Source organism: Tiliqua scincoides, chromosome 4, assembly GCF_035046505.1.
Source record: "Tiliqua scincoides isolate rTilSci1 chromosome 4, rTilSci1.hap2, whole genome shotgun sequence".
Classification (NCBI taxonomy): Eukaryota; Metazoa; Chordata; class Lepidosauria; order Squamata; family Scincidae; genus Tiliqua; species Tiliqua scincoides.
In genome coordinates, this window is record NC_089824.1 from 224,014,109 (window position 1) to 224,040,014 (window position 25,906).

General features: G+C 52.6%; 1 protein-coding gene across 1 annotated transcript in view; it reads left to right on the plus strand.

The window, feature by feature from the left end:
* Nucleotides 1-25,906, plus strand: part of CDH22 (cadherin 22) — a 74,734-nt gene that overhangs the window by 11,088 nt on the left and 37,740 nt on the right. Inside the window, exon 3 of the mRNA XM_066624760.1 lies at nt 14,303-14,597. Coding sequence (XP_066480857.1) covers nt 14,303-14,597 — 295 coding nt within the window. The remainder of the gene's footprint in view (nt 1-14,302; nt 14,598-25,906) is intronic.

Below are 25,906 nucleotides of genomic sequence, written 5' to 3' on the forward strand. Positions count from 1 at the left end.
GGGAATGTGAGGACACCAGAATGGTCCTGATCCAACGGAGCTGGAATGCAACAAATGCTCCAGAAGGCAGCCTCCCCCCCTCCCCCCACTAAAAGGGATCAAAAAAAGGAGGCTTGAACTGGTAAGGGGAAAGTTTTCTGTTTTGCACTTGCAAAGCCAGGTGGGTCTTTATCTTGATGTGTAGTATAGAAGAACTTTAAACTGGGCACTGGGGAGGGCTAAAGATCTCACTGATTCTTTTGGGGGGGGGGTTATTGCAGGCAGGCTACAGAGTAAGCTCCATTGACCATTATGGGACTTATTTCTGAGTAGACGTGCATAGGATTGGGCTCACAGGCTACAATTCTACCCACACTTTCCTGAGAGTAAGCCCCATTGACCACAATAGGACTTACTTCAGAGTAGATTCACTTGGTGGAACAGGACTGACTCCCCCTTATTTAATTAACTGCTGCAATAAGGTGTTAGTAAGTTGACACAGGCTGTGTGTGTGTGTGAGACTCTACAAGTTTTCAAAATCACTAAAATCAGAGTTTGGAGGAATAAGACCATCACGTTATATATCAATCACTGTGTAATTTCACGCAGATCTTGTTGGCATCCTTCGGTCTCGGATGCACTGCCCCCCCCCCCCCGCCGCCTTACTGCAACTTAGCCCAATTACACAGTGTGAAATGATTGCTTACCTTGGCATCAGTCTTCCCCACCCTCAGCTGTCACCCCCCCAAGTGTACTTTGATTTGGAGTCTGGTGGTGCAGGGTCCTTGCAGCCCCAAAACACATGCAATTGTCTGTGCAGCCCTGAGAGATGCAGGCACACAGCGAGCAGCCTTCTCCCCTCTCCTGTGCCTGGGGTCGATGCTCCCTGAATCCTCTGGCTGCTTGATGCGCGGGGGGGGGGGGGCTGCCTTGGAGCCTCCAGCCTGCGAGGGCCCTGCTCACACTCACTGGGGGCAGCTGCCCTTCTAGCTGGGCAGGAGATGGACCCTGGAGATGGCCAGAGGAGCACTGGAGCGCAGGCTGAGCTTTCCGTAGGGAAGGGGGCTCGTGCTGCCTCTGCCTTGCCATCCCTTTTCCATGCAGCCATGCCAGGCAGTTCCAGTTAATTCTTGGCTCCCCTGGGGAGCGACTGGGAGCATCGGGCCTTGGCGAATTCCTGAGGTAGCCTAGCAACAACCTCAATTCCAAAATGAACCCGGAACCTGCAGCTAACCCATTTTCCAGCCCCTTTCCACCCCATTCGCCACAGCAGCTGCTGCCTGCCAGCCCCAAGGAGCTGCCAAGCGCCGCAGAAGCCCCTCAGCCTCGGCCAGAGGGAGGGAGTAGCCACGCAGCCCAGCCAGCCCTCTGCCCCTCGCACCCACGTGCAGGCCTGCCAGTGAGGACCAGGCACATTTTCATAAAAATCTGGGTACTCGAACTAATCCTTTTTCTGAAGTGTAATTTCCCCGGAGACCCCTGTCAGTTTGATGTGGATTTTTGTGGTTTTTTAAACTAGAATTATGGGGTCAGCTTGAGGTACAAACCTGTGCCTGTGGACAGATCTATTTTAGATAGAGGAGGGGATTAAAGGGAAAAAACAGATTTAATTAAGTTGCTAATATTTAAAGGAAATTGATGAACTTGGGGTGTATGAGTTGGAGCAAGCACCCAAAGCGCCTTCATTAAGGGCAGGTTCTTATTTGTTTTCCTTTCTTCCTCCCCCCCCCCCCCGTCCCAGAGCCGTCTTTTATTTGTGTATCTGTGCTTTCTGTTTAATCGTTTTAATAAGGAAAATGCACCTCTGCTCACATCTAATTTTGATTTAATTAGTAGCAGGTAATTAATGGTCTCGTAAAATCCCAGATTTCCAGCCCTTTAGGGCAAGGAAACAATTTCCCTTTTTAGCAAACGGAGCAGATGAAAGATTGTGATCTGTTTTCACAGCCGGTTTCTGCTTCCCGGCACCGCCTGGGCACCTGCTTTCAAGGCTGGGGCTGGGGGCCCACAGGGCCTGTGTGCCGCACGAGGGCTGCCTTCCTCCCAAGCAGGTGAGATCTGCTGGTGGGATTTGTTCTTCTGCCTGGCCCCAGCTCAGCTGCTGCCAGACAGCTCTGAAGGCCTGTCCATGAGGAGGGGAAACGGTGGGAAGGAGAAAAGAAGGAGGTGGGGTAGCTGGCCTCCAGGGTGTCTTGGCCCCCCCACCCCACTGCGGGGTGGGAATTCCCATGTGATATTTGCTGGCAGTGGTGCTGGGGAGAAGCATAGCAGGGCATCTGTTTGCCCCCCACCCAGTTACTTGGTATGTGTGTCCTTGGTTTTCCCCCACGTGTGCAAAGGCCGTGCTCTTTGCTGTGCGCTGCGCTTCAATGCAGGCTGCCTAGCATGACGCTTGCTTCCCTTCAGCAGGTGGAACTTTGGGGTGGCTTCAGTGGTGATGTGGCTGGAATCCAGGACTGGGGCACGACTCGCTTCCCTGCTCAGCCTCGAACCGTGTTTTCTCTACTTGACCTCCCTCTGAGGGTGGTTGGGGTGGGCATGATTCATATTGCCCTACCTCCCTGGAGGAGCAGAGCCCCTCATGGCTGGAGAGCCAGCTGTAGGCAGCGGAGGGCAGCTGGAGATAGCTGGAGCGGGAGAGGATGGCTCTGGGCAGGGCCTCACTCTGTGGGGGTGTTTCGGAGCCCTTCCTCCAGCAAAGACCTCCACCCTGTGCACCAGGGTGTTACGTTTGCTCTCCGTGTGGGAACTGTCAGAAGGCTCCTTTCAATCCAAAGGCATCTCCAGGAGGAGAGCCCAGTTGGGGGAGCAGACACTTCCTGGGAGGGGTGTCCAGAGCTTGCAGTCGTTCAGACAGCTGGAACATAAGAACATAAGAACATAAGAACAGCCCCACTGGATCAGGCCATAGGCCCATCTAGTCCAGCTTCCTGTATCTCACAGCGGCCCACCAAATGCCCCAGGGAGCACACCAGATAACAAGAGACCTCGTCCTGGTGCTCTCCCCTACATCTGGCATTCTGACTTAACCCATTCCTAAAATCAGGAGGTTGCGCATACACATCATGGCTTGTACCCCATAATGGATTTTTCCTCCAGAAACTCGTCCAATCCCCTTTTAAAGGCGTCTAGGCTAGACGCCAGCACCACATCCTGTGGCAAGGAGTTCCACAGACTGACCACGCGCTGAGTAAAGAAATATTTTCTTTTGTCTGTCCTAACCCGCCCAACACTCAATTTTAGTGGATGTCCCCTGGTTCTGGTATTATGTGAGAGTGTAAAGAGCATCTCCCTATCCACTCTGTCCATCCCCTGCATAATTTTGTATGTCTCAATCATGTCCCCCCTCAAGCGTCTCTTTTCTAGGCTGAAGAGGCCCAAACGCCGTAGCCTTTCCTCATAAGGAAGGTGCCCCAGCCCCGTAATCAGCTTAGTCGCTCTCTTTTGCACCTTTTCCATTTCCACTATGTCTTTTTTGAGATGCGGCGACCAGAACTGGACACAATACTCCAGGTGTGGCCTTACCATCGATTTGTACAACGGCATTATAATATTAGCCGTTTTGTTCTCAATACCCTTCCTAATGATCCCAAGCATAGAATTGGCCTTCTTCACTGCCGCCGCACATTGGGTCGACACTTTCATCGACCTGTCCACCACCACCCCAAGATCTCTCTCCTGATCTGTCACAGACAGCTCAGAACCCATCAGCCTATATCTAAAGTTTTGATTTTTTGCCCCAATGTGCATGACTTTACACTTACTGACATTGAAGCGCATCTGCCATTTTGCTGCCCATTCTGCCAGTCTGGAGAGATCCTTCTGGAGCTCCTCACAATCACTTCTGGTCTTTACCACTCGGAAAAGTTTGGTGTCGTCTGCAAACTTAGCCACTTCACTGCTCAACCCTGTCTCCAGGTCATTTATGAAGAGGTTGAAAAGCACCGGTCCCAGGACAGATCCTTGGGGCACACCGCTTTTCACCTCTCTCCATTGTGAAAATTGCCCATTGACACCCACTCGCTGCTTCCTGGCCTCCAACCAGTTCTCAATCCAGGAGAGGACCTGTCCTCTAATTCCCTGACTGTGGAGTTTTTTCAGTAGCCTTTGGTGAGGGACCGTGTCAAATGCCTTCTGAAAGTCCAGATATATAATGTCCACGGGTTCTCCCGCATCCACATGCCTGTTGACCTTTTCAAAGAATTCTATAAGGTTTGTGAGGCAAGACTTACCCTTACAGAAGCCATGCTGACTCTCCCTCAGCAAGGCCTGTTCGTCTATGTGTTTTGAGATCCTATCTTTGATGAGGCATTCCACCATCTTACCCGGTATGGATGTTAGGCTGACCGGCCTATAGTTTCCCGGGTCCCCCCTCTTTCCCTTTTAAAAATAGGCGTGACATTTGCTATCCTCCAATCTTCTGGTACCATGGCTGTTTTGAGGGACAAGTTGCATACCTTAGTCAAGAGATCTGCAACTTCATTCTTCAATTCCTTAATAACCCTTGGGTGTATGCCATCAGGGCCCGGTGACTTATTGATCTTTAATTTATCAATGAGGTCTGAAACATCTTCTCTTTTAACCTCTATCTGACTTAACTCCTCGGTCAGGAGGGGCCGTTCGGGCAGCGGTATCTGCCCGAGGTCTTCTGCCGTGAAGACAGATGCAAAGAACTCATTTAATTTCTCTGGAACTGGGCCTGCCCTTGTGATAGCTGCACAGGTGGGGTGGGTTTATGTGGAAGGTGTGCAGATGTGGTGTGTGGTACCCCAGAGAGAGCCCCAAACACCACCAGGTGTCCCAAGTGCGTCTTTCTGGGAACTATCAGAGATCTGGGCCTGATTTCCATGGCTGCCGCATGAGGGGGCTGTGTAACTGGGAGCATGGACTGGGGGCACTGCATCAGCAGGTGCTGCACAACTTTGGCATTGCTCCCGAAGAGCCTGCCCTGGTCAGCCCCTCCCTCTCAAGCCACCTTTTTCCTCCCAGAGCTCCATACTGCATTCTTCCGCTTTGTCATGGATGTGGCCCTTGGGTAAAGCTGGCTGGGGGGGGCCTCTCCCCTGACCGACATCTGCCATGTTCCTTCCTGTGCAGCTGCACCTGTGTGGCTGCTAACAGGCTTACGAGGAAAGAGAAGCAGGCAGTGTGGTGTGCTGAATAGTGTGTTCTGCTTCCCAGCCACAAGCAGCCTCCACAACACAAATCTGAGGAAGGAGGAGGTCTGTGGGTGGCCATTGCCTTGCTGCCTGCATTGTTCTGGATTCCTAATGCAGACTAGCACCCCCACTTTGCCACAAGCAGAGCGGGCAGTTTCCTTGTTCCCCCCCAACATGCAGGGGTCCACTTGGGCAAGAGGGCTGGAACCCCTGGGCTGCAGGGGAGACTCTTGGAAGACAGTTGCCCCACTGGAAGAGTTGCCCTGCACTGGAACAGCCTGCCTCATGTAGTAGGGGCTCCCCCTTACTGGATGGCTTCCTGTCAGGGATGCTGTACATCCCTAACATCTCTCATAGAAAAACACTTATTAAAAAGCTCGTTTGGAAAAAAGGGGGTTTATGGTCAGCCTGCCTGTGTTAACCGCCTTGACTCTATGAGACTCCAGTTATTAGTCTACAACAGGGGTGCCCAAACCCCGGCCCGGGGGCCACTTGCAGCCCTCAGGGACTCACAATCCGGCCCACAGGGAGCCCCCAGTCTTCAATGAGCACCCGGCCCTCTGCAGACTTGCTGGAGCCTGTGCTGGCCCGACACAATGGCTCTCAGTGTAAAGATGGCTGTTTGACCTCTCGCATGAGCTGTGGGACAAGGGTTCCTCCACTGCTTGCTGTTTCACATCTGTGATACAGCAGTGGCAGTGAAGGAAAGGCTGGCTTTGCTTTGTGCAAGAACTTTTATAGGCCTTGAGCTATTATTGCAAGACCTTCAATCATTCATACAAGTTCCACCTCTAATATATTCATTTATGTAAATTTATTCAAATTTGAAATGTAAATTAATTCGGCCCCCAACACAGTTTCAGAGAGATGATGTGGCCCTCCTGCTAAAAAGTTTGGACACCCCTGGTCTACAAGAAAGGCGCTATATAAATATTGTAAGAAATGAATAAATGATGTGATAGCAGTTGTCTGCTCTGAGCTCAGGGTGGAACTGGAGGAGTCCAAGGCCCTGCCAATTCAATTCAATTCAGTAAACCTTTATTGGCATGGTACAATGATCATATGATAAACACATAAACGTTAAAAAAAGTCAGACCAGGGAGTCAACCATATTCATTCCTCTCCGCCTAGCCATCAATTTCAGGAAACTTGCAACTCTCCCAAGAGTCTTAGCAGCCTCCAGCATAAGGATGCCCTGAATCTCCAAGTCATAAGAACATAAGAAGGCCCATCTAGCACACTAAACCACCAGACGACACCAGTCCTGGTGCCCTCCCAGTGTTCAAATGTCCTGTGATTCTGCATCAGGAACAGTTTGGCAGAGGCCACTGCAACCGTGTGCAAGTGGTGCTCAGAGGGTCTGTGGGGCTGCCGTGTTGGACACAGAAATGTTTGCTGTTTTGAAAATGTGTATTTGCTGCCCTTCCAAAGGGTTACATCTCTGTGCTCCCAACACAGGAAGGCATGTTGCTCCCGAGGGCATCGAAAAAGTGGGGGGGGGGGGTCTTGCTCCATGTGTGCTTGGTGTAGGGTGGGGAGGAGGTCCTTTCCTTGTTGTTGGATGGTGCATCTTCCTGCCCTTGGGGGTGCTGTCTGAAGGGGTTGGCCAACGTGCTTTGTGTCTCCTCCCCACAAGGTAAATAGAAACATAAACTGTACCTAACAAGACAAATATAACGATGGTCTCATAAAAAGTGGCAACCCCAGTATAAATCCTGCTGCTGCCGTCAGAGCTGCTCGGGAGACTGGAGGTGGATTAGGGAGCCGCAGTTTGGAAGATTGAATGGCCCATAAACATTTTCATATTTCATTAGCCGATTAATGGACGGCTCCCTTTTTTGGCAACTTTGCTGATTCTCAGCAAAAATGGTGGGGAGTAAATGGAGGCTCCTGCTGCAGCCTTTCCGGGGCCCATCCGGTTATGGATCGTCCCAATTAATGCCTGTGCCACTTGCCGCGGAGCTGGCTGCCTGCTGCCTGTCCAGTTCCTGTTAATAGATTTCTCATAAGTGGCTGGATTGTAAAAACCTCATAACTCAGTTTAATGCCACCCATAAAATTATCTCCGGACGTCTGGCCCAGATTCCAGGCACTCTAGGGGAGGAAGGGGAGCTTGCCTGCCGCTCACCCTTTCGGTCCCTGGTTGCAACCCCCCTGCTGTAGCGCTAACCCTTCTGGAATCAGGACAGGACTTATGCAGGAGTCCAGTCCTCTCTCCCCTGCCCCTCCTTCAAAAAGCAATTAGTCTGAAGAGGACTCAAACTGTGCACATGGACCCCTTCCTAAGACATGTTGCTGGTAAATGTTTCCCTGCATTTAAGTTCATGTCTTTTGGAGGAACCAGAGACAACCCCTCTACTGTAAGTCCTGTACTGCTGTAGCCCCGCCTGCAAGCCTTCTGGCTCCTCCCAGCTCTGACTTAAAGGGACACACCTGGTGCTCGGATTTGCCCTGGTGGAACCTACACACACTCCGTTCTCCTCCTCACAGCTTCTGTGCTCTGAAAGGTATCGCATGGTTTGGTTTCCCCCTTCTCCCCTTTGCTAGTGAATGTGTGTCTGATCCAGTCAGTCGTTCCTCTCTCCCAGCGACTTTACAGGCAAGAGCTCTCCATGCTGCCCTGTCAAGCTAGTGAATTTACTAGTGAATAGGCAATAACAAGACAACAGCAATGAAAACAACAAGTGCAGAAAAGGAAAATAAAGGGGAAAAGAGCCAAAAGTGTGTGTGTGTGTGGGGGGGGTAAAAATAAAAGAAAGAAATGTTTATTACGGGATTGTCGGGTGTCATCATCATCAACAGGAATCCTGGAGCTACCATCGACCCTGCCCACGAGATGCCTTTAAGAAGGGATTGGACAAATTTCCGGAGGAGAATTTCATTGCAGGTTACAAGTCATAGTAGGTATGTGCAAGCCAGTGGCATCACTAGGATTCGCATCACCCAGTGCGGGAGGCCTGTGCGCCACCCCATGCAGTGGGCGGGGCAACACCCCAGGTGGTGGGCGTGGTGCTGTACCATTGCCCCGCCCCCACTGGTTTTTTGGCTGTACCTTTTGATAGAACACAGATATTTCAATGCAGTTTATTTCATTGCATTCTGCATGAAATTACACAGTGATTGATATATAACGTGATGGTCTTATTCCTCCAAACTCTGATTTTAGTGATTTTGAAAACTTGTAGAGTCACACACACACACACAGCCTGTGTCAACTTACCAACACCTTATTGCAGCAGTTCTCAAACTTTTAGCACCGGGACCCACTTTTTAGAACGACAATCTGTCCAGGACCCACCAGAAGTGATGTCATGGCCAGAAGTGACATCATCAAGCAAATTAAAATATATAATTATAAATAATTAAATTAAAATAAATAATTAAATAAGAGGGAGTCAGCCCTGTTCCACCAAGTGAATTTTCTCTGTAGCCTGCCTGCAATAATACCCCGCCCCAAAAAGAATCAGTGAGATTTTCAGCCATCCCAGTGCCCAGTTTAAAGTTCTTCTATTCTACACATCAAGATAAAGACCCACCTGGCTTTGCAAGTGCAAAACAGAAAACTTTCCCCTTACCAGTTCAAGCCTCCTTTTTTGTCCTTTTTGGTGGGGGGGGGGGGAGAGGCTGCCTTCTGGAGCATTTGTTGCCCTCTAGTTCCATCGGATCAGGACCATTCTAGTGGCCTCAGATTCCTCTTTGCCTGACCTGACCACCAACCAAGGCATGTCTGCCTACTCGCGAGTAAACACGACCATGTGACTGAGTTTGCTTTCCATAGGGTTCAATACACTCGCCAGCTGGGAGGGAGGAAGGGACCTCCTTCTCGGGTGTTTTTTGTGTGCTGCATTCATTGGATCAGGACCATTCTGACGTTGTAGGATTCCTCTCTGCCTGCCCTTTCTGAGGGACTAAGCAAGTTCACCTACTTGTGAGTAAACACAACCACGTGGCTGAATTTGCATTCCATAGGGCTCAATACACTCGCAGCTGGGAGGGAGGGAGAGACCTCCTTCTCAGGTTTTTTTGGTGGACTGCATTCATTGGATCAGGACCATTCAGGTGTCGTTGGATTCCTCTCTACCTGCCCTTTCCGATGCATAAGGCAAGTCCACCTACTCACGAGTAAATGCATGATAGAGCTCGGTTTCACTTTCCATACGGCTCCATGCATGTTTTTCTTTCTGGTTTTTTGGCCATAACCTTTGAACGAAAGGAGCTATTTCACTCTGGTTTCTTGCATTGCGTTCCGCTGGACATTCTGCATCCAACAGTACATGGCATGACGGGGTTGCCCCTAAAACCGCGATGTTAGCGCATGAGCCCCCCAATGTGCATCACCCCCCCCTTTGCGCATCAGCCGGTGCAGCCCGCACCCCCTAGCAATGCCACTGGTGCAAGCTCTTGGTTTTAGAGGCAGGCTGCCTCTGATTGCCAGATGCAGGGGTGGGCACCGGGACGCAGGTTGTGTCTGTTGTCTTGTGTGCTCCCTGGGGCATTTGGTGGGCCACTGTGAGACACAGGAAGCTGGGCTAGATGGGCCTTTGGCCTGATCCAGCAGGGCTCTTCTTTTGATCTTATGTTCACTTTGCAGCCCTCTGTCTTGGCATCCTGTGGTGCCCCCGCATCCTGGAATGGCTGCAGGCCCCCAGAATTCCCTCCACAGGCCACATCATTGTTACCTGGCATCACGAGGGTGGAGCAGGCCACACAGCAGTCAGTCTCTAAGTCTTTGGAAAGGAGAGCAGGGATTGCTGAGAGCCAGCAAGAGCTGGCCTTGCCAGACAAGTGCATCTACTGCTATGATTGAGTGCTTGACCAGGCAGATGTGGGGGGGATGGTGGGGATACACAAGAGGTCTGGATTTCACCAAGACTTTTGATAAGGTTCCCTGCAACATCCTGGGAGACAAGCAGGGGGGGGGGGGATGTGGGCTAACTGAGGCTACTATGGAGGGGCCCTGTGCTGGCTGACAGCTGGCCCCCAGGAAGGGCTTGTCAGTGGCTCTTCGCTGCCCTGGGGGAGAGTGGTGAGTGGGGGGCCTTGGACCCAGTGCAGTTCCCTGTCTCTGTGAATAACTGGGAGGGGGGCTCATCTGTAGATACCCCCAATCTGGGTGGGGCAGCTAATACCTTAGGGGAGCGGCCCATCCCTCCTGTCCCTATACAAAAGGAACTGGGTTCAAGATAATTTTAGCAGGGCGGTGAGTTGGACAAGCACAAATAAAATGCACTTTAGGGCTACACGTAAAGTTCTGCATTTGGGTAGGAAAAACATTAGCAGCACGTATATTTATTTTTCACATTTTTGTACCATCCGGCCTCCAAGGAGCTCAGGGTGGTGTATACGGTTCATACCCCAGAACCAGTGCAGCATCTTCTTCTCTAGTGTTTGTCCCGTGTGGTGGTGGGTCTGCTATTTTGGATCAGAGTCGCCATTTCTCTTGGTTGCGGACTTGGTTCAGATGTAGGTGGGTAATTTTCATGTCACTGTGCAGCATGTCAAGCCAGTCCTGCTTCGGTCAGCCCGTCGGTCGTTTGCCATTGACTTCCAACTGAAGGCCCTTCTGCGCCAGCATATCACTGAACCAGTACAGCATCTTGGCTCCAATATAATATAGTTTTGTTGGCAACCTTCAGTCTCAGAAGACTGGTATCATGCTCTGAATGGTGGTTCTGGAACAGCATCTAGTTTGGCTGAAAAGGCCGATTCGGGAGTGACAATCCCTTCCACACCGGGAGCAAGTGCAGTCTGTCCCTGGTCTGTCTCCCTGGCTATGGGCCTTCCTTCTTTGCCTCTTTGCCTCATTCTGTTGGCAAAGTGTCTCTTCAAACTGGGAGAGGCCATGCCTCCAAGCAGGACGCTCAGAGGCCAAGGTTTCCCATCTGTTGAGGTTCAATCCAAAGGCCTTCAGATCCCTCCTGCAGATGTCCTTGTATTGCAGCTGTGGTCTACCTGCAGGGGGCTTTCCTTGCACAAGTTCTCCACAGAGGAGATCCTTTGGGATCCAGCCATCGCCCATTCTCACGACATGACCAAGCCAATGCAGGCGTCTCTGTTTCAGCAGTGCATACATGCTGGAGATTCCAGCTTGTTCCAGTCGCAATGCAGCCCCAAGGTAAGGGGACAAATGTTCCTATTCCTTGAGGATGCTTCCATGACTGCCTCACCACCACAATTTGCATGCATGCCCCATTGCCGTAGCTGCACAGGCACTGGAAAATTGGATAGGATTGGGCCCTTACAGCCCAATCCTAAGTGGGTCTACTCAGATCTAAGTCCCATTATATTCAATGGAGCTTATTCCCAGGAAAGTGTGCATAGGATTGTAACCTTGATTCTCTAGTCAGGAGGGACTGTTCAGGCAGCGGTATCTGCCCGAGGTCTTCTGCCGTGAAGTCAGATGCAAAGAACTCATTTAATTTCTCTGCTATCTCCAAGTCTCCTTTTATCTCCCCTTTCCCTCCCTCACCGTCCAGCAGGCCAACAACTTCTCTGGCAGGTTTCCTGCTCTTAACATTTGAAGAAGCTTTTATTATTCCCCTTAATGTTGCTGGCCATGCATCACCTTCTTACTTTTCTTTTGCCAGAGTTTATGTTCTTTTTTATTCTTATTTAGGTAAGATTTCCATTTACAGAAGGAAACTTCCTTGCCCTGAACAGCCTCACTACCTTGGTTCATTAACCATGCTGGCCTCCTCCTAGACTTAGTCGAACTCTTCCTACTTTGTGGTACACACTTCCACTGGGCCTCTATTACTGTTTTTTTAAACAGCTTCCATGCACTCCAGAGAGATTGGACCCTCTTTGCCTTCCTTCAACTTCTTCCTAACTAGTCTCCTCCTTTGAGGGAAGTCAACCCTTCGGAAGTCAAGGGTTTTTGTGTCATTTTTACTTGGCACTCTTCCCCCGACATGCATGGTGAAACAGACCGCAGCATGGTCAGTCTTCCCCAATGACTCAGTAATATTTACATCTCTAACCAGGTCCTGAGTTCTACACAATATTAAACCCAGAGTCACCTGTCCTATGGTAGTCTCCATGACTATCCACTCTAAAGCACAGTCACTTAGCATGTCAAGAAATCTGGTCTCTCTTTCATGACCAGAGCACAAAATTGATCCAGTAGTGGCATCTGTGGCCAGGGGGCTTGGCCCAGCTTTGGCTAGTGCACCAGCTGAGGCCATATCTGAATTAGTCAGATTTGGCAACAGTGGTCCGTGCCCTGGTGACATCTGACTTAGACTACTGTAATGGGGCTACCCTTGAAGATAGTTCAGATTTTGTAGTTCATGCAGAATGTGGCGGTTAGTTGGCCAGTGGGGTCGGCATGCATGCTGCTGCTCCAACGGTGACACGGGCTGCTCATTCCTTTCTGATCCCAATTCAAGGTGTTGGTGGTTACCTTTAAAGCCATATATGGCATAGCACTGGGATACCTCAAGGACAGCCTCCTCCACATAATCTTGCACACCCCCTACAGTAGTCAGGCAGGGATCTGCTGAGGATACTGTTGCTATCTGAAGCCAAGGGGACTGCGCTGAGGTGTAGGACCTTCTCAGTTGTGGCAACTTCTCTGTGGAATCAGTTTCTGTGGAGACTTGAGGACAGCCTCTTCGTTGGTATCCAGCAGGGTATAAAGACCAACAGGGTTTAAAGACCTATTTGTACCGCTTGGCTTTTGAGGAGGGAGGAACCACCTAGCAATCCTTTTAAATCCTGTTGCAGTTTTATATTATGTTAGTGCTGTTTTGTATTTTACTTGTTCTGTATCATGTTAGAAAAGCAATATAGAAATATTTTAAATAAATAAGTCTCTCTCTCTCTCTCTCTCTCTCTCTCACACACACACACACACACACACACACACACACACACACACACACACTCTCACTCACTCAGAGAGAGAGAGAGAGAGAGAGAGAGAGTATAATCTGCCTGGGCAGTAGTAAGTTTGCAAAAGATATGGGTGTTTTAGGGGACAGCAAGCTAAATGTGAGCCTTGCCTGTGATGTCCAGGCAAAGAAGGCGAATGTGATTCTCGGCTACAGAACAAGAGAAACGGCAGCACTGCTGCCTTCCGCTGTAGTCAGACCCAGCTGGAGCGTTGTGTCCGGGGCAGGATGTGGCGGTCTAAGAGGGATACTGACAAACTGGAAGGGTTCCAGAGAAGGGCAATGGAAATAGTGAAGGGGCCAGAGACTGTGTCCTGTGAGGACAGGGTGAAGATGCTGGGTGTGCTTGGAGAAGAGGCGGACGTGATAAATAGCTACAGATTTTGGGGGGCTGCCATGTGGAAGATGCAGCAGATTTGTTCTCGGTTGCTCTGGGTTTGCTGCCATTGAGAGCTGCCTGGCCCTGGCATAGCTGCCTCGGAAGGTGCAGACCCTCCTCATTAGGCTTTTTGGGCAAGGGAGCCCCCGCTGGGCAGACTGTGGCAGTGGACAGCTCACATGGGTAGTGGGTTGCCCGTTATGCTCTTCTCAGGCCCTCCCAGCACAACCACAATTCTGGTTGTGATTCCAGAAAAGCAGAATTTATGCACACAGAAAAGACGGTTCTCAGCCAGCCTTCCCCAGAGCTGCTCTGCCACCAAGTCCTGGTGCTCCTTCCTGATAGCACTGCTGCATGGGTGACCTTTCGTCTCATGACCTTGGTTCCTCCAAAGCCATCTCCTCTCTACTCTTCCGTGGCCACATTTTGGCCTCCTGACTCCTCTCCAGAACGTTGTCACTGCAGCCGTTCTCCTCCCTTGTGCTGTTGACCCCATCATGACCCCCTTCGAATCCCTTCGCTGGGTCCAGCCCCAGCTCCTTGCCCTCCACGGCCTCGCTCCCCCTCCCCCTCTGCTCTCCCGTCCCACCACATCCCTTCCACCAACTCTGGCTCTTCCAGAGGCCGCCTGCTTCCTCCAGCAACTCTGCCTCTTCTGCCCTTCTGCCCTTTGTGCTTGAACCACCTCTGAGCGTGCCCGCTGGGCATTTGTTCTCCGTTTCCTTCTGAAGGCGCCTGGCATTGTGTGGCAGCCCACAGGGCCATCCACTGCAGACTCGCAGATGACAGTGCTGTGTGTCTCTGAAGCCAGGATTCCGTGACCTGCTTGTCCAGGCTGACTCTGTCCTTCCTGTTGCCACCCAACCCCCTGCCCCTGGTTCTGTCCGCTCCAGATTCATTCGGATTCAGATGAAGGCGACGGCTCCATCAAGTACACCATTTCTGGGGAGGGTGCTGGCACCATCTTCTTGATTGACGAGCTGACAGGCGACATCCACGCCACCGAGCGCCTGGACCGGGAGCAGAAGACCTTCTACACGCTGCGGGCGCAGGCGCGGGACCGCCAGACCAACCGGCTGCTGGAGCCAGAGTCGGAGTTTGTCATCAAGGTGCAGGACATCAACGACAGCGAGCCCCGCTTCCTGGGAGGACCCTTCATTGGGAGCGTGGCCGAGCTCTCCCCCATCGGTGAGTCTCCCAGTCTCTCCCCGTCCCCACTCCCAGTGGGGCTGGACACTGGCCCCATCTGCATTTCCCCTGCAGAGCCTCTCCGTGGGGCAGGGCTGGGGCCAAGTGGCCTGACCCTACCTCCCTCTCTGGCACTCTGGAGCGTCCTGTAGCCCTGTGCTTCTCCGAGTCACTGGCCTCCCCAACTCCCAGAGGGGACAGGCCAGGAAGCTTTCTCTGCATTCTCTGCTTGAGGCAGTGGCAGACCCTCCTAGTCCTCAGTGTCTCCAGTGCCCCCACCTGAACCCCCCACCCCTTGGCCCCTCCCCCCTGCTACCACCACTGCCTGAGGTCTCTAGGGCCTCCTGCCACTTGACACATCCAGGCCCTGCTCTGCCAAGACCCCTCGTCCTGGGCTTGCTCCCTCTTGCCGCTCCTTGACCCAGATTCTGCAGCACTGTGCTCTAGGCGGGGCTATTAAATAATTAAATAATTAATTAATTAATTAATTAATTAATTAACAGTATTTACATACCGCTTTTCAACAAAAAGTTCACAAAGCGGTTTACAGAGAAAATCAAATAACTAATGTCAACTAATGAAAATCAAATAACATGCCCATGTAGAAATGGGCTATATCAGATGCAGGGGAGGGCACCAGGATGCAGGTCTCTTGTTGTCTAGTGTGCTCCCTGGGGCGTTTGGTGGGCCGCTGTGAGATACAGGAAGCTGGACTAGATGGGCCTATGGCCTGATCCAGTGGGGCTGTTCTTATGTTCTTAACTACAATTCCCAGGAAGCCTTGCAGGTCTTCTTGTTGTCTGGTGTGCTCCCTGGGGCATTTGGTGGGCCGCTGTGAGATACAGGAAGCTGGACTAGATGGGCCTATGGCCTGATCCAGTGGGGCTGTTCTTATGTTCTTAACTACATTTCCCAGGAAGTCTTGCAGGTCTCTTGTTGACTGGTGTGCTCCCTGGGGCATTTGGTGGGCCGCTGTGAGATACAGGAAGCTGGACTAGATGGGCCTATGGCCTGATCCAGTGGGCCTGTTCTTATGTTCTTAACTACAATTCCCAGGAAGCCTTGCAGGTCTCTTGTTACCTGGTGTGCTCCCTGGGGCATTTGGTGGGCCGCTGTGAGATACAGGAAGCTGGACTAGATGGGCCTATGGCCTGATCCAGTGGGGCTGTTCTTATGTTCTTAACTACAATTCCCAGGAAGCCTTGCAGGTCTCTTGTTACCTGGTGTGCTCCCTGGGGCATTTGGTGGGCCGCTGTGAGATACAGGAAGCTGGACTAGATGGGCCTATGGCCTGATCCAGTGGGGCTGTTCTTATGTTCTTAACTACAATTCCCAGGAAGCCTTGCAGGTCTCTTGTTACCTGGTGTGCTCCCTGGGGCATTTGGTGGGCCGCTGTGAGATACAGGAAGCTGGACTAGATGGGCCTATGGCCTGATCCAGTGGGGCTGTTCTTATGTTCTTAACTACAATTCCCAGGAAGCCTTGCAGGTCTCTTGTTACCTGGTGTGCTCCCTGGGGCATTTGGTGGGCCGCTGTGAGATACAGGAGGCTGGACTAGATGGGCCTATGGCCTGATCCAGTGGGACTGTTCTTATGTTCTTAACTACAATTCCCAGGAAGCCTTGCAGGTCTCTTGTTACCTGGTGTGCTCCCTGGGGCGTTTGGTGGGCCGCTGTGAGATACAGGAAGCTGGACTAGATGGGCCTATGGCCTGATCCAGTGGGGCTGTTCTTATGTTCTTAACTACAATTCCCAGGAAGCCTTGCAGGTCTCTTGTTACCTGGTGTGCTCCCTGGGGCATTTGGTGGGCCGCTGTGAGATACAGGAAGCTGGACTAGATGGGCCTATGGCCTGATCCAGTGGGCCTGTTCTTATGTTCTTAACTACAATTCCCAGGAAGCCTTGCAGGTCTCTTCTTACCTCGTGTGCTCCCTGGGGCATTTGGTGGGTCGCTGTGAGATACAGGAAGCTGGACTAGATGGGCCTATGGCCTGATCCAGTGGGGCTGTTCTTATGTACAATTCCCAGGAAGCCTCGCAGGTCTCTTGTTATCTGGTGTGCTCCCTGGGGCATTTGGTGGGCCGCTGTGAGATACAGGAAGCTGGACTAGATGGGCCTATGGCCTGATCCAGTGGGCCTGTTCTTATGTTCTTAACTACAATTCCCAGGAAGCCTTGCAGGTCTCTTGTTACCTGGTGTGCTCCCTGGGGCATTTGGTGGGCCGCTGTGAGATACAGGAAGCTGGACTAGATGGGCCTATGGCCTGATCCAGTGGGACTGTTCTTATGTTCTTAACTACAATTCCCAGGAAGCCTTGCAGGTCTCTTGTTACCTGGTGTGCTCCCTGGGGCATTTGGTGGGCCGCTGTGAGATACAGGAAGCTGGACTAGATGGGCCTATGGCATGATCCAGTGGGGCTGTTCTTATGTTCTTATAATGGTTTCCTGTCCCAAAGGGCTCAGAACCTAAAAAGATACAAAAGAACACCAGCAGACAGCCACTAGAAAAGATGTTGCTAAGGTGAGGAGGGCCAGTTACTCGCCCCTTGCTAAATAAAAGAGGAGCACCCACTTGAAAAAGTGCCTCTTACCCAGTTAGCAGGGCTGTTGCATCCCAGCACTCCCATTAGGCTCACGGCAGACCCAGGCCTGTGGATCTTGCTCTCAGGAGACCCTTCCTGGCTTGGAAATTCCTGCTGCAGCTTGTGATGGCCAAAGACCCTGTGGAAGGAGGGCTGGGCACAGTTGCCAATTCTCCCTTGAGGTGACGGAGAGAGCAGCTGCCCATGTCCCCCATCCCCCCCAATCCCAAACTTGGAAGAAATGAAGAGATCAAAGCCATTCTTGGGCCCCCTGGCTTTTGCAGGGTGAATTCTGAGGCTCTATTGACAGAAAATTGGCTTCACTGGACACTCGGAAATGGACTGAAAGGGAGGTGGGCAAAGGGCAGGCTGGCCGAGAGCGTGTGGCTTGGATGGCGACCTCAGACAGCAGGCTTTGGGACTGGCTCCTCTTGAGGAAGCTGCCTGATGTGGAGCTGAGAGAGGCCATCCATCCACCTGGGTCAGTCTTGTGGATGCAGACTGGCAGCAGGGCTTCAGGCGGGAATTTCTCCCTGCCCTGCCTGGGATGCTGCTTGGGATGGCATCTGCCTACCCAATGGGAATATCTCTGCCCTGGAGCATTTGACCTGACCGAGAGAGGGAGAGAGAGCCTGCCTGATAACCTCACCACAGAGTGATGCTGGCTGAGGAATTGTGGCTTCCTTCTGTCGTCTTGAAAACCTGTCAGCATGGCAAAGCCAAAGGCTTGATTGACCATGACCAGCCTGGATTTCGGGGGACAGTCTACCCCACCCCCACCATCTGCTCTGGAGTTTGCACCCTTCCTTCCATTTTTCTTGGGAAGTGTCAGCCATCACATGCTGTGTCAGCCATCACATGTCAGAATTGACCTCCTGCCTTTTCAAATTGATGGGGAGTGTGATTTTCAGTGCAACTAGCACACCAGTCTATCAAGTGTGAATTGCGCACTGTTGAGGCACTAGATAGGGCCAGGTGGATGGCGCAAGGGCTGCTGTTCTCCTCTTATGTGGCTTCCCCTGCTGCTTTTTGCTAGAAGGCTGCCTCTTGTAATAATCTCATTTCACTTTTATGCTTAAATCTAAGGGTGCAATTTGCCAAAGCATGCTTGCTAATAAACACAATGAATGAGGGGCAGGCACAAATTCTGTGCTTTGTCTGGCCACAAAGGGGTTGGTTGTGGCCCGGAGGCCCAGGAAGTGATGGATTCCAGGGACAAGTTCAGCACTTCTCTAGAATGGGAGAGGCAGGAACTGGTTCCAGCCCTGCCAAAAGGGAAGACTTTTGGTGTTGTTTGGCTGCAATCCTAAGCCTGCTTTTTAACGCCCAGGATCTTGCATTGTGGGTTTTTTCTGGGGTAAAGCTTGCTGTGTGCAATTCCACCTGGAGCCATCACTTTTCTTCTGCTTCCAGCTGATTGCAGAAGAGTGAAGTCTCAGCAGCACTCAAGGGCACTCGTGTGGGAAGAAATTATCTCAGAGCAGTCCCAATTCCTGTGCTGATTGAATTTAGCAAGGAAGGTGCTCTGTGGGCCCCCCAGGGCCTGTGGGGCTCCACTGCTCTTCAGAACCGATGTGTGAGAGCTTCCAGGGTCTCTCCTCCACCTTCTAAATTGCTCCCTAGGTTTACACTGAGCTTGAAGAGAGAGAGAGAGAGAGAGAGAGAGAGAGAGAGAGAGTCCACGAACATTCTTAATGTGCTACCAGTACTCAAGAAGTCTTAGAAGACTACCTGAATCCCCAGCACCACCGAGTACTAGATGAGATTCCCTGTGTAGTGCAGCTGGATGTGATGGGCCCTTCCCTTGTATGCCATCAAAGCTATTGGGAGTCACCATGCCTGCCCTTTCTTGGCCATTTTGATTGGTGGTTTTCAGACCTGCTTAAATTCAGGCTCTAGGACAGGAAACAGGCCAGTCTCCTCCTTGGAAGGGTCCAAGAGGGAGTGCCTGCAGTTCAGGGGTGTGAAATGTGGGGATCCTTCAAATTCCTGTCCTGGCCTTTTCTTTCTCTGTGGCCTCCCCTGCCATTTCTCTGGCACTTCACCCAGACCAGAGCCAGTGGCACACCTTCCCAGCTCCACGCCCCAGGGCAAAGGGCCGCAATGGCATCCCCTGCAGGCTGTCGCCACCCCACACATGCAAATCTACACACACACCCCCACTCACTTGAGGCTCATGGAGCCTCGTGCGGCCCCAGGCTGTGTTGGGGAAGCTTCCTGAGGCTTCCCTGACACTATAAACTTCCAGAAAAATGGAAGCAGTTTCCGACCCCGTCAGGAGCCTCAGAGAGGCTTCCGCGCGATCCTAAAGACTCTTGCCTGGAGCATTTGCCCCGCCGAAGTCTGTGGGAGATCCACCACTGATCAGAGCCCTTTAATACCACTAAGGTCTTGCACTTCTGCACTTACTGGGAAGGAGGTTCCACACAGTACTGAACAGAGCAAGGTAATATTCAGCAAAGGACCACTCTAATATTAGTTTAAAAAGTTCCTCCTTGCAGATTCAGCCGTTTTTATTGCTCCCTGCCTAGCATAACTGGGAGATTAGGGATGAATTGTGAAAGAGCCGGCCTTTGTTCCTTGCAGGCGCATCTGAGAGAACAGTTCTGGTTTCCTTCCACGGAGATTTTTCTTGTCTTTCCATTAGAGTGAAATACAGGTTGGTCCTCAGCATCTGCAGGGGTTCCATTCCCAAAACTCCTGCAGATGCCAAAAACCTCACAGAATGAAATCTGTGATCCAGCTTTTTTTTCTGAGTCGTGGGGAGGTCTTGTGTGCCCCCCCCCATCAGAATGCCTGCCAGGAACTTTTAGCAGGCAAGTCCGGTTTTTGCGAGAACCCGGAGTGCTTGCCAGAAGGATCTGGCAGGCATTCTGAGGTGCTACTCATAAGACCCTCCAGATGTGACTAGGGGAGATCCTCTACGGGTGCTCCAGCTGTGGGTTCAGAGCCTATGGTGGGGCATATTCCCAGGTTTCAAATCTGCAGATAACGAGTACCCACTGTAATACTAGTTCATTATAAAAGAAAGAAGACAGAACTAAAGAATGGAAAGAAACTAGTAATTATGAACATCTGTGGGGAAAAGAAACTAACTAAATAAGCAGCAATAAAGGGACAATTCCGCAGTCATACTGAGCAGGAGGTACTGGGGTATTTGCGTCATGGGTGATTGTGTCTTGGTCAGATGTGTCCTGGACGCTCCTGTCTTTTTTTGTTTTTTTAAATCCCAGTCATTTGCATCCCACTATAACTGGGCAACAGACAAACAATAACTGGGCAACAAATCATGTGTTCAATATGCTAAGCCTCTTATCCCAACCCTAACCTCTACCTTTGCATTAAAAAAATTAGGAACGTACACCTGATATAAATATACTTGTATAGTATTGGGACACATTTGTCAGGGAAGCAAAAAGAACAGATGGAAATGTCCAGTACCGGGTCACATTTGACTAGGACGCAGCTGTCCCGGGTGCAATGGTCTCGTCGCTTGAGCAGGAATCATGAAGTGGGCTGAGAACCCAAGCGAGAACCCTCATGAAAGGAGCAGCTGCCCTCAGTAGCTCTTAGCTTATCCAGTCTGAACAAGCTTGCTCTGCAGTTCCATTTCTTGGGGAAATCTTCACAAATTCCTTTCAATCTGGTTTCAGGCCGAGCTTTGGGATGGAAAAAGTCTTGGTTGCCTTTCCTGGTGACCTACACTGGGGCTGGACAGGGGGAGTGCATCCCTGCTGGTCCTGCTGGACCTCTCAGCAGCGTTCAACACCATTGACCATGGAGTCCTTCTGGATCTCCTGGCTGAGTTGGGAGTTGGGGGCACCGTGTTGTGGTGGTTCCGCTCCTATTTGGCAGATAGGTCCAGATGTGCTGGGGGATGCCTGTTCAACACCCTGGCCTTCAAGGTGGGGGTGCCACAGGGCTCAGTCCTGTTCCCTATGCTATTTAATATCTACATGAAACCAGTGGGAGAAGTCATCTGAGGATTTGGAGCGGGGTACCATCAGTAAGCTGATGACACCCAGCTGTATCTCTCCTTTCCACCACTTTCTAAGTGGCTGTCAAGGCCTTAGAGCGCTGCCTGGAGGCGGGTGAGACCTGGATGAGGGCTAACAAGCTGAGATGAAATCCGGACAAGACAGAGGTTCTCCTGGTTCATAAATCCAGGATGCATGTGCTAGAGTATCATCCTGCTCTGAATGGGGTTGCACTCCCTCTGAAGGAGCAGGTCCGCAGCTTGGGGGTTTGCCTGGACTCGCAGCTGCTCTTGGACTCCCAGGCGGTGGCTGCGGCCAGGGGAGCCTTTGCCCATCTTTGGTTGGTGTGCCAGCTGTGCCCATACTTGGATCATGTAGACCTAGCCACGGTGATCCATGCCACAGTGACATCAAGATTAGACTATTTTAACACGCTCAACATGGGGCTGCTCTTGAAGACTGTTGGGAAACTGCAATTAGTTCAGAACGGGGTGGCCTGTGTGCTTGCTAGAGGTTGGCTGTATGACTCTGTCAGGCCGCTGCTCCGGTAACTGCACTGGCTGCCCACTCGTTTCCAGGCCCAATTCAAGGTGCTGGTTTTGACCTTTAAAGCCCTAGATGGCTTGGGAGCAGGACATTTGAGAGACTGCCTTCTTCCATATAATCCATCTCATCCTCTCTGGTCATCAGAGAAGGCCCTTTTATGACTGCCACCACCTAGGGAGGTGAGAAGGGTGGTGGCAAGGAGTAGGGCCTTCCCCATAGTGGCACCGGTCCCATGGAATTCCCTCCCCCTTATGAACTACTTATGAACTGCATCTCATTTAGAGACTTTCTGCAGGGGCCTAAAGATACTTGTTTTTGCATTTGCTTTCCAGGTTTAGGGCTTTTAATATGGGGGTTTTATGCTGTTTAGTGGGCTGCGTTTTTCATCATTTTACCTTTTGCTGCTGTTTTTTAATCCTACTCGGAGCTTTTATGAGTTTTTTTAGGTTTTTTTTTCTTTTTATGACATTTTAACTTTTATATATGTCTATTTTTTTCAGTAATTTTTGGGAATCCACTCTGAGTGCCCAACAGGGAGAGAAGTCGGGGTAAAAATTTTGTAAATAAATAAATCTGATTGAGAAGGAGTGAGATATCAGAGAGAAAATTTGGTGCTGCAGGTCAATGGCATTGTGTGAACTTCCTGTGAAAAGTGCGGAAAGGGTGGCTATTCCCGAGAAGGCAGTGAATGAGGAAGCCAGCATGACCTTGGTCTGGTGGGGGTGCAGCAGCCAGGGCCACCTACCACGAGGCGTTTGGGCAGATAGGCCTCGGTGACTCCTGAGTCTGCCCAGTGTCCGGCCACTCGCCAGTCGTCACAGTCCTGTGCGTGTGCACATGTGGGAGGAGGTGGGCAGGAGGCAAGGGGATGGTGGAAAGAGGATGTCTCCAGCAGGATGAGCAGAAGTGCTGGTGCTCAGGGCACACCAGCAGCAGAAACAGCTCTTGGCTGTAGAGGCACAAACGGCCTCCAAGAGATGGGGAGGCAGGACCTGGGAGATGGGTCCCCTGAGGCCTAGAGCCGGGACCGCCAGGTGTGCTGTTGAGGGAGGTGCACAGGGGGAGAGGGTCTGTTGGTGGTCATGAGGCTACCCGGTGTGCCTCTGTCTGCAGAATGTTCCTCGTCCTATGGCACTCTGTCTGTCTGTGCTGCTGGCTTGGTCTCTGGCAGGCAGGCAGGCAGGCACGGAGGAGAGGCACAGCGAGAGGAAACAGTCCTGTCCCTGTCTGTCCTGGGACTCCAGCCCCAGTGTCTCTTCTTAGTCATTACGTGACGTGCCTGGAAGTTCTCCCCCCAAGCCCACCCTTGGCATGTGCAGAGTGTTTCTTTCACAGCCATCCCTGCAGTCTTGGGAGTCAGGAGCTAAGCTCTGAAGGGGGCTGGCAGGCTCCTGGAGGGACTAAGAGAAAGGAACCCTGAACTTTCTCCTTGGTCTGGAGAAAGGAACCCTGAACTTTCTCCTTGGTCTGGAGAAAGGAACCCTGAACGTCCCTGCTGCCCGCCCGCCCCCCCCCCCCCGGCAGTGGGAAAAGTGCTGGTGCTGCTGGGCTCAGCGGGTGAAGGGCTGGATCCCGGGTGCAGGACATCAGCCCAGCGTTGACTGTTCACGAATCAGCAGCAGTTGTGGTGGTGCCTGATCAGGGCTGATGGGAACCAGGCATATCAAAGAGGCTGCGTGTGTGCCAAATTGGAGATCACAGGCAGGCAGGAAGGCGCTTTCCCTACATGAAAGGCGGCGATTCCTGCAAATTAAAAGGCTCAGAAGTTAAAAGCGAAGCAAAGGGTTTGGAGCGGCAGCAACGTGCCTTGGCAGCATGATTGGGGGGGGCTGGCGTGTGTGCCTGCTGAGGAGGGGGACGCTCCGGGCCTCTTGAGCCCATGGCGGTAGTGGAATACAAGTGTGGAAGCACAAGTATTGTGCGGGGGTGGGGAATATTGAAGGCTGCACCCAGACGGGGGGGGGGGAACAGCTGCAGTCGCCACCTGAGCCCAGAGTGCAAGAGGTGTCTTTTTGGCCCCTCGCATGGATCACTGAGGGTGGGGCTGTTAGGAGCAGGAACAGCTTTGGCGACTTCGCCTCCCCCTCCTTTCCCTCTCCCTCCAACCTGAGACCAGGGACTGCTGCCCAGTCCACAGAGCGTGGCAGCACACGTGGCTCTTCCCCTACTTTTTTCCTCACAACAACCCTGTGAGGAAGGGGAGGCCAGGAGAGAGTGGGTCAGGTCATCCTGCTGGCCAGTGGGGTGAGGCTGCATCTGGAGAAAGGGGCTCCAGAGCAGCAGGGGCCGTGCGACCAAGGGGGAGAGAATTTCCCTGCTCCACTCTGGCTGCTGTGGAAGCTCGCCCGACCCCCTCCTGTGCTCCCAGCCCTTTGGCAGGGCTGCCAGGTGCTCAGAGGTCTGGTTTCTCTCTGTGGCTCTGCCAAGTGCCCCTGGCTTTTAGGGATATTCTTTCGGCCACCTGGGCTTTGGTTTGGCCAGCAGCATCAGTGCCTGCCTGCCTGCCTGCCCACCATGGGTGACTGAGAGCACAGGGGCCCCCAGCTCCCCACTTCCATGGACTGCTCAGGGAGAGCCACTTGGGTGACCGGAACTTTACGCCTTGAGTGGTCTGGGGCATGGCTGGCTTCTGCCCCTCCCCCCCGCGCGCCTTCACCCTCCCCTCGCACTTCTTGGGCAGCAGCAAATCTCATCATTCCGGATTAGAGAGCCGATTTGGTGGCTCGGGGTCAAGAGCCAACTTCAGCACGTTTCTGGTGATTGCAAAGGGAATTGGTTAATCTTCTGTAGGAGCTGGGGAAGGGATTGGCGCAAGGCTCTTCCGCGGAGGCTGCTGGTGGACATGCGCACATGCACAGCCCGCAGGTGGAGCTGCCTCTGCTCCCTGTGGCCCAGCAGCCAAGGTTCAGGAGGGGCTGTCCAGCCCCCGCCTTGGGGAGGTTTGGCTGTTCAGGCAGTGCAGCTGCTAAAACGCCCAAAGACGGACTGGGGGTGGGGGGACTCTGCCCCTCCCCAGGCGGAGCCCCTGAGTCTCCTTCTCCCGCCTGGCCACTGTGCCTGTGGCTCAGGCCTCCTGCCCTGCCTTGGGGCATGTGTGTGGCTCAGCCACCTCCTGCCTTTCTGTGAGGCCGCCCACAACCTGGCTCCGCCACCAACCCCCACTAAGATTCTCCTTTACAGCCTTTGGGGGCCCCCTTGCCACACTGATTGCCAACTGCCCGGCTGCTCCGTGCCACTCTTGCCTGCCTGCAGACTGCTAGTGAGTCAGCAAGTGAGTGGAGGGTGGGGAGCTGCTCCTCCACCTCTCTGGCCCCACCTGCACACTCCTTCCCTTCCTGGGGGGGAGAGGAGTAGTGGGCACCAGAGGGCTGCAGCTGGTGGGCCTTGGCAAGTGCCTGGCCGCTCCGGCTCCGTTGGCCTCCATTCCCTCATGCCAGGAATAGCAGCGCCTGAGCACTCCTTGCCTGTCGCCCCCGGGCCCAAGGCAGCCCGTTCCAGCCTCTTCTTGCAGCAGGGAGTGCGGTGACCTTGCCCCTTCCCTGGGCACCCTGCCTCTTCGGTCCCCTTGGGGAGAAGGCAAGACGAGGCTGTCGAATGACCTTGGACTGCCTGGGCGCTCTTCAGCTTCTCTCCCGGCAGTTCTGTGCTTCGCAGCGTGCAGCAATCTGCGGCAGAGGATGTGTCCCCAGTGCGCCTGTGCTCAAGGCTTCTCTCTGCATATCGAGCACAGTGTGGCTCTGGGTGGGTGTTGTGGCCCACCTCCTCTCACAAGTGTTTTCTGAGCCCCTGTCACCTGTGACACTCCCCAGTACGCTTGTGCTTCTCCTTCACACACGCAGTTTGCTTCCATTGTCACTGATGCTGATTTGCGCTTGTGGCGCTGGTGGTCGGTACGTTTCCCCCACGTTGGAAGCTCCGCTGAATCCCTAAAGGAAAGAGCAGCGTCAGGAGGAGGACAGCAGTTGCAACAGCCTGCTTGATGGTCTGGTGAGGGGGGCCTGGTGAGCTGCCTGCCCACAGCTCCTACCATCACTGCCACCCCCCTCCCAACCCTGGCCTTGGTTGGTGCAGGGTCCCTCTGAGCTTGAAGTGAGCAGTCAGGGGGCTCAGGTCTCTCTGGGCACTCACTGGTTGCTGGGCTGGGCTGGGCTGGGCTGGGCTGGGCTGGGCTGGGCTGGCAAGGTGGTCTGCTTCCCAGAATTCCA